Source organism: Mustela putorius, unplaced genomic scaffold, assembly GCF_011764305.1.
Source record: "Mustela putorius furo isolate JIRA1106 unplaced genomic scaffold, ASM1176430v1.1 tig00000827_pilon_pilon_pilon, whole genome shotgun sequence".
Taxonomy (NCBI): Eukaryota; Metazoa; Chordata; class Mammalia; order Carnivora; family Mustelidae; genus Mustela; species Mustela putorius.
In genome coordinates this window covers 5,296,116-5,308,476 of record NW_025421489.1, presented here as the reverse complement: position 1 = coordinate 5,308,476, position 12,361 = coordinate 5,296,116, and the positions used below count along the sequence as shown (strand labels likewise).

Genomic DNA, 12,361 nt, shown 5'->3' with positions numbered 1-12,361 from the left:
GCATAAACTTAATGGCTCATTGTAATATTTATTATTCAACCTTTTGACATTTATTTGTAGCAGTTGAATTGAGGTACCGGGTGCATTATTAGCATTGAAACAGTAAAGTGTTCCAGCTCTACCTTAATAACTGAGTTTTACTTGAGTCTTTAGCCTGAAGTAGTCTGTGGAATGTAAACCAACCCTTCTCCCACCCCGCCCCCACCCTCCTCCAAAAAAAAAAAAAAAAAAAAAAAAAAAAAAAAAAAAAAAAAAAAAAAACCCGCAATGGGAAAAAAGTAATCCGATTTCTGTCTTCAAAATGCGATAAACCAGGGCTCCAAAAGGGGTGTAATACATTAATGGACTTGTACAAACCATCCTGTGCAGTTTACAACAAAAGGAAGGTAATAGGGTTCAAGAAAATATCTTCCAAAACACTTTTATGAATTAAATTTCCTGAATTTGTGACTAGGTGGAAGAGGTATTGCAGAACCGCCCAGCTGCCATTTCCATATAGGATGGGCCTTGTGAGGAGGTTGGGAATCCTTAGTAGTGTTTAAGGAATACGCCGGCCACAAATCCCCATCTTTCCCAATAATGAGGGATGGTGGACAAGGAAAATTTGCCATGAAATTAAATGGCCTTTTCACTGCTGATGCTACATTGCTGGCTACCTTTTTGCGTCTGTTTATAACTGTAAAATCATCCAGTGTTCCTTCATGTGTCTCAGTTTTACCTGTAGGACGAGGACTTCTAGCTGATTTCAAATTTGGTTTGACTGGAGGTGTCTGAAGTACAGGTCGCTTTCCCAGTACTAGTGTCCGGTAATTTTTTCTCACCCTGGCACCAAATTTATATTCCCCATCCTCAGGTTTTGGAGAACCTAAAGTGCATGAAAGGCCCTGACTCTGAGCCAGTGGGTTTAAGGAAGGAGTTTCTTTTTCAGGGCATGCAAAACCTTCTTCCTTGGCTGTGGTGAACAAGGCGTCCTCCTCCTTACTTTCAGTCACACTGTAAAACTCACCCTTTGTATCATTGCACTCGCACTTAAGCTTATTTGTAATAAGGTCAGGTTCATAGTCTTCATTAGCACTACTGTCTTCTACTTTGATTTTAATATTGTGCAGAAATGGCAAGGTCTTGTCTCCTGTGTTAGTGCAGGGAGTCTCAGTTTTAGTTGCTGCTGCTGCATCCACCTCAGAATCAGTGTGTGAAGAGGACAAATCCGTAGCAAATTCAGCACAATGAGGGATTTTGGAATCTTTTTCTGAATTTGCCGCTGCTCGCGAAGAATCATTATTTAAGAACCTAGCAGCTATTGTGTTGTTATCTGCACAGTGTGTAGTAGGACTTGCTTGTAGGCATTTCCTCGCCTCTCGGAGTATTCTTTGTTGTGGAAATGCATTGTTTGTCTTTGGGCTAGGTGAAGAGGCCCCCTCCGCCAGGCAGTTAATTGTCAGGTCAGTTCTCTTTACAGTACTGGAAATTTCAGAGTGTGGGAATGTAATCTCAGATACCCTATCGTTCCTTATCTCTGTGAAACAACTCCCCAGGCTGGCGGGGCAGTACACCGGAGACGCTTTGGGGGCCCAGCTCTGCAGATTCCACTCCTCCGGCGACTCCGCTTTGACACTACTCTTGAGGTCGGGAAGTCTGCCGGCATCCTCGAAAGCAGCGGGTTTGGTTGCAGCGGCGGCGGAGGCCAGATGGTACAAGAAGTTGGCCTGCGCCTGCACGCTGGGAGGCTTGCAGAAGCTGGTGCGTCTGAAACGGATACTCTGCACGGACACTTGGCTGGAGCCGGAGCTGGAGTCCGACTCCGTGGACGAGTCCTCCTCCTCCGAGCTGACTTCGCTGGAATCCGAGGCCCCGCTACCCCCCTCTTCCTCCTCTTCCTCCTCCTCTTCCTCCTCCTCTTCTCCCTCCTCCTCCTCCTCCTCCGAGGACACCGAGTTGCTGGAGCTGGACAAACTGGAGCCAAAATCTGAGTCGTTGGCTGCATGGTCCGAGTAGGAGCTGGACTCCGAGTCGCTGCTACAGCTCTCGGGAAAGCTGCCGAGATGGGGCTGAGGCCGGTGGTGATGTGGGGGGTGGTGGTTCGGCGGCGGCTGCTGGGCCCGGTGGTGGTGATGGTGGTGGTGGTGGTGGTGGTGGTGGTGGTGGTGGGGAGGCGTGCAGAAGCCGTTAACCAGATGAAACCTCTCCAGGCAAGTGGCCCCGGCGGCCGCCGCCGCCGCCGCTGCCGCCGCCGCCGCCGCCGCCTTGGCTTTGTAGGACCTGGGCAGCAGGAGCAGGCGGCGGGTGCCGGCGTGGGGCGCGAGCAGGCAGTCCTTGGCGCCCCCGCGCTTGCGCTTGCACCGGTAGGTCAGGCTCACCGGGCCTCCAGCGCCCGCCGCCGCCTTGGGCTCGGGCCCGGCCGCCGACGCCTGGTAGTAGGCGGCGGCGGCGGCGGCGGCGGCGGCAGCCGCGGCGGCGGCGGCGGCGGCAGCCGGGTGCTTGCTGCAGAGCAGGCTCCGAAAATAAGCAGGGTCCGAGTGGAAAGCAACGTAGTTTCCCTGGAGCGGGGCAGTTTCATAGTTTAGAGGGGGTTTGCAAGGCGAACGCACGATTTCCGGATAGTGCGAGCCCGGGTATTTGCTAAAAATCTGAGGTAGATGGGCGGCGGGGCGCGCGGCGGCGGCGCCCGGGCGCGGGGACTGCGCGCTGATTGGCAGGGGCCGCGCGGCTCCGCTCAGGCCCCGCCAAAGTTGGTGCTTGTCCTTCCAAAAACCCGGGCGGGGGCTGGCGGCGGCGGCGGCGCGCTCTGGTGGCGGCGCCTTTGTGGCCAGGGCCCGGCCGACCCTCCTGCGCTTGGTCTTGAGGACGCGCTCGGTTTTGCAGGAGGTGTAGAGCGCTTCCACGTCTTCCCGAGAGATGAGCGTGCATTTGGCGGCGTGGAAGGCGATGCTGTTGATTGCCTTGAGTTTCCGCAACTCCTCCAGATCGCAGTGGTGCTTTTTCACTTTCAAATGATCCATGCGCTTGTGCACGGTCGTCCTCGGGATGTTTTTCAGCAGATCCGTGAAGACTTGGGAGAGGGCAAACATTTGCTTTCCTTTAATGATGAGGTAGCCGAGCCTCACGCCATCCACCTCTTCAAAACCTGACTTCAGGTCTCCCATCTCGGGCACTAAATGATCCCCACCATTTGCAGTAAATATATACGTGACGCATACATACACATGTATGTATGTTAATCCTCCACCAGATGCTGCGTGTGTCTCAAGGCATCCTGCTAATAAAATAACAAAGACTGTTATTCCCGGCGAAGGGAGTGCCAAACTCTAGGCGAAATTATTGGAAAAAAAAAAAAAAACACAAAACAAAACATGAAATTACACTGACTTGATTCTTGCTTTTTTTTTTGGTTTTCGTATTTTTTTAAAAAGAGGGAAAAAACCATCCGGTTTCTGATCTGCCAGTGTATTGGTCTAAGTCCCCGATGCAGATCAGTACCTGGGCCCCTCTATTCCTTCCTTCTCCATTGGAGCACTATGATAATGGAATGTGAAGGGAGAAAGAGAAAAGAAATGCAGCTGCTATTCCCGCCGCTGCTTTAGCTACAAATAAAATGACAGAGTGAAGTGAGCTCGTCCGGAGACACCTTCATCAATTAATTCCCCTAAAGCCAGCGCTGATTGGACACTCCTGACAGGTGATGCAATAAAAATTGATATTCCACCCCTTCCCCCCAAAATCTCCCACTAATTAGCATACCCTTATACTGCCACCTCCCCTCCCAAAGTAAATAATACAGTCGGTATATAAATCTTTCCATTAAACTATCGGAGCTCAGAAACAGCCTGACTCACAGACTTCATCTGAACCAGTGTGTGTACGCTTAAAAAAAAAAAAAAAAAAAAAAATCCCTGTATACTCGCCTTTAAAGGAATATTGCCTATTTTTTCTTTATTTGCATTTTACCGCTGCAGCTATTATCATTTCAAAGAAAAGCATTTTAAAAACATTATCAAGCCGAAATAGACATACCCCACCCCCTTTTCCTTTGGAAAATGGAGCTTAAGCGAAAATGTGCAGAATAGCCTGGTATTTCCCTTATGGGAGTGGAGAAGGAGACCGGCTGGGAGCTCCAAAGTTAAACCCGCGCAGTGAACCACCCCAGTAGACTTACGTTTTGGATTTCTCTCGATTTTCCTTTTTTTTTTCCCCCCTGAAATGCCTTTTACAACCAGAAACAAAGTTATTTGACCAAGGAAGCAGTTCAAGGCTCCAGCTCCGAAACACTGTAACAATTCAACTGGATTTTGGTTCTCTGCTGGGGGGTGGGGTGGGGAGGAGGTAGTTTCACGTCAGACCCATAACAAAGCATAGATAAGCCAGAAATGTGTACACTTTTCACAATTAACCAGGCTGGATTGGAGGCGGGATTGTCCTAGAGTCCCCAGCACAGTCTTTGCCAGGGTCCTGTTCACGACAGGTCAGAATTCCAGGGAGCAGATTGTTTCTGCAGCAAAGAAAAGAAAATGTAAAACGCCCAAGGTGCTTCCAGAGGTTTTACGTAATAACGATGAAAAGAAAGTGCTGATGTACGACGCAGACTATTTCAGTGGTCTATGATGCTTTCGGTTGGTAGTTTAAATGAATCTTCCACAACTCTCATTTTTTCCATGAAAGCCAAGCATCTGCTTTAGAAAAAAAAATCACTTTGGATGAATATCAATGTTGTTTAACCTCTTCTTAGTCAAGTTAAAGCATATTTTGGTGTCATTTCCAAGGATATCCAAAATATTGCCAAATGAGAGCAATGGTCTTCCCAGCTGCATTATCAGGATCCCAAGGTGGCTTGTTGGCTCCTTTGCAAAATTCGGCAAAATCTTTTTAACAGTTCGGTGTTTGCAACTACAGCATAAATGCAACCCAGGCATTTATATATTTCCTTGTTCCTCCAAAAATAGACACATCCGTGTGGTTAAAAGAATAAACGGATATTTCTGAGCCTGCAAGAAAAGAATTGTACAATAATTTCTTCCTTCCCATTCAAAAGTTCCAGCTTCCCCTGCTCTGGTCTGGCTAGCACAGGCAGGTATGTCTCAAAAGAAAAAAAAAAAAAAAGAAAGAAAGAAAAACAGAGGAATCAGACATACAAAAAGGTAGTTTGCATGAAATCTCAGCCATAGTTCCCCACCCCCACCCTCATCTCCCTAGTAATTTCCCAGGAATTTTGAAGAGAATTGGGAATTTCAAGAAGTGCATCCGGAAATTAAGGAAGTCTATTTAAGAGAGTCTGTAACTCAGAGGTTGGGATTTGAAAAGTCAGCCCTGGACTACTGTTGCACTCAGCACAGATGTAATCGCCGCTCTTCAACTTAATCAATGTGTGTACAAACCACGATGTCTCGTTCTTGCCTTTGAAATCTAAGGCTAGCATTTCCATCCAAGAAATCAGAGCTACAGCAAATTACATTTTTGTCCCTTGAATGAGAGAAGGATCATTGAATGGATCTCGTGATATTTCAGGCTTTAAACGTAACCGAGAGGCAGCAATGAACAATGCCTCGTCACAGCTAATACCATCCACCGAGTTGGCTTTCTTTTGCATCTGGATCTATCACACCGCGTTTTTTTCTCTTTCACTTTCACAGGAGGCAAAATGCAAAAGGTTTAAGCAGAAAGCAAAGTTTCCAGAAAAAGCAGATGCTGCTGTTTGTTTTTTAAAGTAGAATGACCAGAGTCTTCCACTGCCAGCGACAATAATGTCGTTTTAAAATTCCTCCTGATGCACTTATATACTGAAGCTCTCTTCCTCCCACCCCACCCCCGTCCAATTCCCCTCCTCCAGCTTTGAGATTTCAACCAAAGAGTCCAACAGCCAAGAAACAGTAAACTCAGAAAAAGCCTTTGAGAAGACATTACAAAAGGTTGGCTAGAACGTCCTTTTCCCCCCTTCTTCTTCTTTCTTTTCTTTTCTTTTCTTTTTTTTTTTTGGCCAGGTAGTTCTAGTTGTTCTCCATTCCTACTTAGATTTACACACACGTGCGCGCACACACACACACACACACACACACTCCTACTCCTCCACATGGCAACATGATTTAGTAACCTTTTCAAAATTACCCTTTTTTGCTCTTCCTTCCTCTCTTTCCACCTTTAAAATACTGGTAACATAGGTGGTTCTTAAAACCAGTAGAATATTATGTATTTAAAAAAAAACCCTGAAGGTCCTATCTAGTGGGTCAAATAGAGAAAAATAAAGACCAGAAGACTTGGGAAATGTGTCTATATATACAATTTATGCAAGTATCTTTACATGTACACTCAGACACCTTTACACTTACACATTTTTAATACTCTTATTACATATCTTTCTTCTTCTAATACATTCTTTTGTTCCTTTAACTTCCCCATTATTGTGTGTGTATGTGTGTGTGTGTGTATGTGTAAAGGCGTGAGTGAGCGCATTCACACGCATGCACACACATACACACACACAGAATGTGACAGACAGCTTTCTTGTGGCCATCAGCACACGTTGCATATCCGGGGTCTTCTCCAGGCACATTGGGGGTCGATCCCGATAAAAAGATCTAGCAGAGGCCCCTGAGCGCTCACACATGAAAGGCAGGGGACTTTAAGATGGATTTGCATGCACACAGGGGATTTCGATCAATAGCTACCAACATTTATGGCTTAGATTATTAATGTGAAAGCTGGCCAAAAGAATGGGGATGAAAAATTAAAGGTGTCTGTTATCAATTATGCTTAAAGTTATGCAATAATTTACTTACTTTGCCTGGATGTGCAGATCCAGATGTATAAAGTACTATTCTTCAAAAGCCAGGGGGTTTCTTTGATAAATTTGTTGACCATGTCAGCTGCCTCAACAATCAAAGATGAACCCAATTCAGATGATGGACTGTATTCAAATTCTTTTTTAAGACAAGATATATCAACTTCTATATTTCTCAAATGTGTATACATATGTGGGCATATATGCCCAAATTAACATTTATGTGTATATATCTGTCTCTGAGAGTATAGAGAATTACTTATTGGGAATTTAGGCATATATATGATAAGCATTGAGTTTGTTAATTGCATGTAATTATTTACTCAGTGAGGAATGCACAATCGACTCACTATCATAAGAAGTATTTCAGCTTCCGAAACAAAGCTGCTTGCTATAGGAAAATCCACCGTGACAAATACAGATAGAAGTATATTCTTAATGTCCACTTACTTCTGTATTTGTTGTAAAAAAAAATCAGTACTTTCAGTTTTTAAAGTGATGGGCTATGAAGGTATGAACATATTTGTCTTTACTTATCCTGTATCAATGTGCTAAATTTATCTTTGGATGTTCTATTTTGATTTATTTTCACTGTATTTTATGTTTAAATACCATTGCAATTCAGTCTGACCTCTTTCCTCTGGAGCAAAGTAATGCACACGGCATTTACAGTCTTTTAAATGGTTAGCTGGGAAATGCAGTAGCAATTTGCAGGAGTAGTTTACTAATGGGGAAAGTTCTTTTGAAAACCTGAAGGAAAACCTAAGAGTACTTTTGCATTTCTACACTACAACTGTCATATAATTAAAGTATTGAAGAGCATTAAAATAATCCTTTTCCTTCCAAGCGTTCACCCATACACATATAATTTAAATGAGGATCATCTCCCCACATCACCATCATCACCACCTAACTCTTCACCATATACATTTGTTTTACTGATTGCTGGGCACATTTTGTTCAAAGAGAATTCAGAGAGAAAAGACTAAGGGACATCACAAAGGCCTCAACAATGTAAGTATACTGGTTAGAAGAATAAAAGAAGCCCCTTGTACTGTTAGCCAAAAGTAATTATAACACTTACATATAACACAATCTAAAATAATAATATAAAGTCTCACACGGCTGAATTAATTTAGGATATAGGACAATAAAATCTTGTGATAATCAACAGTTCCTTACCTAAATTTATCTAATTTCACATGTTCTCTACTTTTTGGGAGGGGAAATGAGAATGGAGGAGGGAATGCTAAATTAAGGAACAGCTTAAATTACAACTTAGTATATTTTGTTTAATTTTTTTATTTTTGTCTCATCCAAACAAATCAAGGCAAGTCTCCAAAAGGGCCCATCCTTCTGTTCTTAGGCATTTTAAAATCCTGTTTTTAACAGAAGTTTGGGACACAGAGTATATGCCATGTTGTCTACTGACCCATAATCAAAATGCAGTGACCTTCTACCCTTTTTTTGCCCCCTGACCCATCTTGAATTCAATGCAGGCTTTATAAATTTGCAAATCCTTGGAGGTAAAGGGGTTTTTGTGAGGCTTTGTTCTGAAAAAGCCCTAAGAGTGTACTTTCTAAATCAGACAAAGGTAAAGCAACAAAACCTAGTGGACAAGATTTTATACAGGTGAGCAATAGACAACTCTTTAGATAACATATATTGCAAGCTAAAAAGCAGTTGTAAACACAGGAGACAAGAAGGTTATACATTGCATTAAATTAGAGTGTGGTACAAATCTTTTTCATGATGTAAGAAATGGTTAGGCCACAATCTTCCTGCTCTCCTCATCTCAAGGGCTGTGGGGGACCCTAGTGACCAAGGAAGGAATGGGGGTGGGGGGAAGTGTATAGAGAGACGGGAGGGAGGGAGGAAGGGAAAGAAAGAGAGGAGCGAAAACTGATCTGAATCTACAGGCACATTCTCTTATCTTTCCTGCTATCAGCCAGTTTAAAGGACACCATAATTATGATGGTGATAAAACAATGCCTGCTTATGTGTGCTGAATAAATAAAGAATGTTTACAGCTAAAGAATCTTTTAATTCCAATTAAATGCTATCAACGAAAAGCCACTTTTCCTACTGCAACAGCCTTTCCCCCCAATTATCTTGTTTTGTTGCAATATTTTCCTATGAGACACCAGGGCTTCTCACAATTGATCCTGAATGTAGAAAAAAAAAAAAAAAAACCTGAGAAAGTTCAGTGTTGATATATTAAATAATACACAAATATCAAGACCTCCAATGTATTTGTGGGGCCCAAATTTTTGTTTATTTTCCACAAGGGTCAAATGTATAGAAACTGAAGTGATGATACCGAGTGTTGAGGCCTACCTATAGGCTGCTGAAGCCAGACAGAAAGTCTGAGCACCCATGAGGGGAGAAGGGAAACATAAGACATGTGGGGCCTGATGGTCTCTGGAAAGGGAATCCTCTGGTTCTGTTCCCCTGGCTTCAGCCCAAATCCTTCTAGGAGCACTGGAGCCAATCACTGTCTTCCACTGCGGCAGCTACTGGGCGCATACAAAAAAAGCGGGAGATCAAAAAATCCCAAGTTCGCATTTATAGATACACAAGGATCATTTCATATTCATGACTTCAACAAATCACATCATAATCAGATTTAAACAAGGTTTGGGCAGCAATGCCCACTGGGCTGGGCAGTAAACACCGACAAATATCACCCCCTAACCGGAAAAGTTGTTTTTGTTTTTGTTTTTAAATTTTGGAATCATAGAATGAAAAGTCTTTCAACTTTGAAAAGCTTACTTTTTGATTTTGAGGCCAATTTTGACAGTAACAAATTTCAAATAAACGCCTCTCTTTATGTCATCCCACAACATTATAATTCAAACTTTTATTTCCTTCCTTTTTCAGTTCCAGTGGTGTGTTTTGTTTGTGTTTTTGAAAAACACATGACATAACAAACATCGTGGAAAACGTACTGTTCAGTAAATGCCCTTACAGATCTGCCTTTTAACTCCATCTGTCTAAGTAGCACGTTGCTAAGTATAAACTCAAAAAAAAAAAAAAAAACTTTACTCCAAGAAATATCTAATATTTCCTGGCAAATCCTACTTGGTGATGTGGTACAAAATTACAGCGGTAAAAAATTTCAGGGTATCCTTAAGTTTTCTGGGTAGTTGCAGGCCCCTTTCCTTTTGAAAGTTTAGAGCTCCAATACCCTCAATTCTACTGGCAGAATTAGGATGGACCTAGAGGGTCCTAAACGTGACCGATTCACTAAGGCGGGGGGCTACAGCTTGCAGCAACGTGCTCGGCAACTTAATCCTACGCTAAAAGAGGGCAGAGAGCGAAAAAGAATGGAATACAAACTCTCCCGACATTCGTAGTTACTTTCAAGGTGGATTGTATATTTTAAGGCTGATGGGAACGCCTGGTTTTTGGAGCAAAAAGAAGAGAAGGTAAGTGTTTGTCCTTGTATCCACCAGTTCGTAGAGAAACAATGAAAGAACAAAGGGAACCACTTCTCCATCTGAACATTTTCTGTATCTTCCTCGGTTCCAAGCTTTTTAACTTGCGAGGGGATTCGCCATACTCTAAATTAGGTAGTTGTTGCTAGGCTTGTTGAACTAAGGATGAGAAAAAAAGTTGAGCGGCAGTGTAAATATAGACTAAATAATAATAAGAAAGGCTTGCTGTGGCGAATCTCCACAGCGCCAGTCGCAGCAACTTACAGCAGAAGTTGCTAAATGCATGTAAGGCAAAGCCCAGGAAATAACCTTTACATTACAGATTTCGAACTTGGTTATTTAAATAGCCTTTCTTGCTCTTTGAAAGGATTTCTGCGTACAAAATCTTTAGGTACTGTCCATGGCAAGGGAGTGGTGGTACTGTTTTGCTCGAAAAATGTTCTCTATTGCTATGTGGAAAAGAATTTGTAAAAAGGAAAGGGGATTGAAGTATTGACGCTACTGTTTGCTAATAGACGTGGCATCGGTGGCCCGGAAAGGCGAGAGATTCGTATTTAAATGTATTTGCTTTGGGGGTACGGTGGTTATCGGCAAGTCTGCCTTTGTGGGTCTCTGTGGTTGAATGAGTAAGTGACCGAGTGCCGGCGGCATTATATAAATGGATTGGTGTGTGGGGGGAGCCCCCAAAGCGGTCGAGCACGTGAAACACACATTTTTTTACTGCCCCCCAAGCGGCGACCAAGCCCCCTCCACCCCACCCCAAATCCGTATATTACCTGCCCAGTTACAGTGACACATGTTTATGTTTATAGTCCTGGTTTGTAGTAGTGTCAAGAGCCGCAGCAAGAGGAGGGGGTGGAGAGAGGAGAGAGGAGAGGGAGGAGTAAATGCAGCCACCCCCACTTGTTGTTAAAGCAAATTTACTGCGTTATTGCAAGCCCGGTACGGGGGGCTGGGAAGTGAGTTGAGAGGAAGGGTAGAGTTGGGTAGTGTGTTGGTGGTGGAAGGGGGGGGTGGGGTTAGGAGATCCGGGATGGAGCTACTCTCTCCAGCGGCCCGGGAAAAGCAGCTCGGTCAACAGGGGAGCATGCTGGCGCGATCGAAAACAAAAAGGTTCCTCCTGCTCGCTGCGTTCACGTGGGGGGCTCTGCTCGCGGGGCTCCAGGGCCCTGACCTCTGACCCCGGCTCCTCTCCGCGCTCTCCCGGTGCCGCGCGGCCACTTTTTACCCAGGATCCCTCGCGCGGGCCGCGCTCGTGCCGAGCTCGAGTCCTTCCTAATCCTCCATTCCCCGATTTCCATCCCCTCCCCCCCGCCTCCCCCCTCGTCTCCCCCCTACCCCTGCCGCCAGCCCCGGGGGAGGATTCTCCGGCTGGGAACCCCCGCCCCACCCCCACCCCGAGAGCCCCGGCCGCTCGGCCGCAGTGAGGCCGCGTGGGGCGGGGAGTACAGAGCCGGCCTCCCCTGCCGGGCTGGGCCTGCGGGGGAGGGGAGGGAAGGGGAAGATGGGGAGGAGACCCGAGGGGAGGGGGGCCGGGCGGCCCGGCCCCGCTGCCCTGCTGAGGCCTGGACCTGTTGACTGCTATTGGTCCGCCTGTCCCGCGCCCTCTCCCTGCCCGCCGCAGCCCGGTCCTTCCGCGGAAACATGGGGAGGAAATAAGGATGGCTGTTTTCTCCGCCTCCCTCTAACTTTATTTTTTTGGGGGGGGGGGTTGAGAAAGCAAAGTAATCTCATCCGCTGCCCTATCCTTTCTCATAAAGTACCGTCATGCGCGGGCCCACCGCCCTCCCGGCCCCCGCTATTTAAAACCTCCACTCTTCCCCGGGCCGGCTACTCAGCTCGGAGCCCGAGGGCCCTGGACGCCCCCGCTGGCCCCCCCCCACCCCTCCCGCCTGGTCCGGCTTCGTCCCCGGCGAATTGTGTTGCTTTTCTTCCCTAGAAGCTCCCTCGTCCACGTTCCACTCTTTTTCCGTCCCAGGAGGCGTAAGATAAAACCTCTGATTTGCTGCGTGCTGCCGGACACAGTCTCTGCCCTCTCGTCAAAACGCATTTGGTGGAGGGTTTAAAAATAACAATACTTAAAGGAGGAAATAAAAAGAGAGGGGAGAGTTCTTTTGCCAGTTTGGACGACATAAATACGTTAAAATTGAACAAA

General features: G+C 45.6%; 2 protein-coding genes across 2 annotated transcripts in view; one reads left to right on the top strand and one right to left on the bottom strand.

The window, feature by feature from the left end:
- Positions 1 to 261: 261 nt before the first annotated feature.
- SKIDA1 (SKI/DACH domain containing 1) lies at positions 262 to 5,531 on the bottom strand. The gene is made up of 2 exons (XM_045085002.1): positions 4,154 to 5,531; positions 262 to 3,256 (listed from the first exon to the last, which is right to left on the bottom strand). Exon 2 carries the CDS (start codon positions 3,141 to 3,143, stop codon positions 423 to 425), a length of 2,721 nt encoding a protein of 906 aa, XP_044940937.1. The 5' UTR covers positions 3,144 to 3,256; positions 4,154 to 5,531; the 3' UTR covers positions 262 to 422.
- A 4,506-nt stretch (positions 5,532 to 10,037) lies between these two features.
- Positions 10,038 to 12,361, top strand: part of MLLT10 (MLLT10 histone lysine methyltransferase DOT1L cofactor) — a 245,785-nt gene continuing 243,461 nt past the window's right edge. The window contains exon 1 of the mRNA XM_045084991.1: positions 10,038 to 10,197. The gene's annotated coding sequence lies outside the window, so the exon portion shown is untranslated. The remainder of the gene's footprint in view (positions 10,198 to 12,361) is intronic.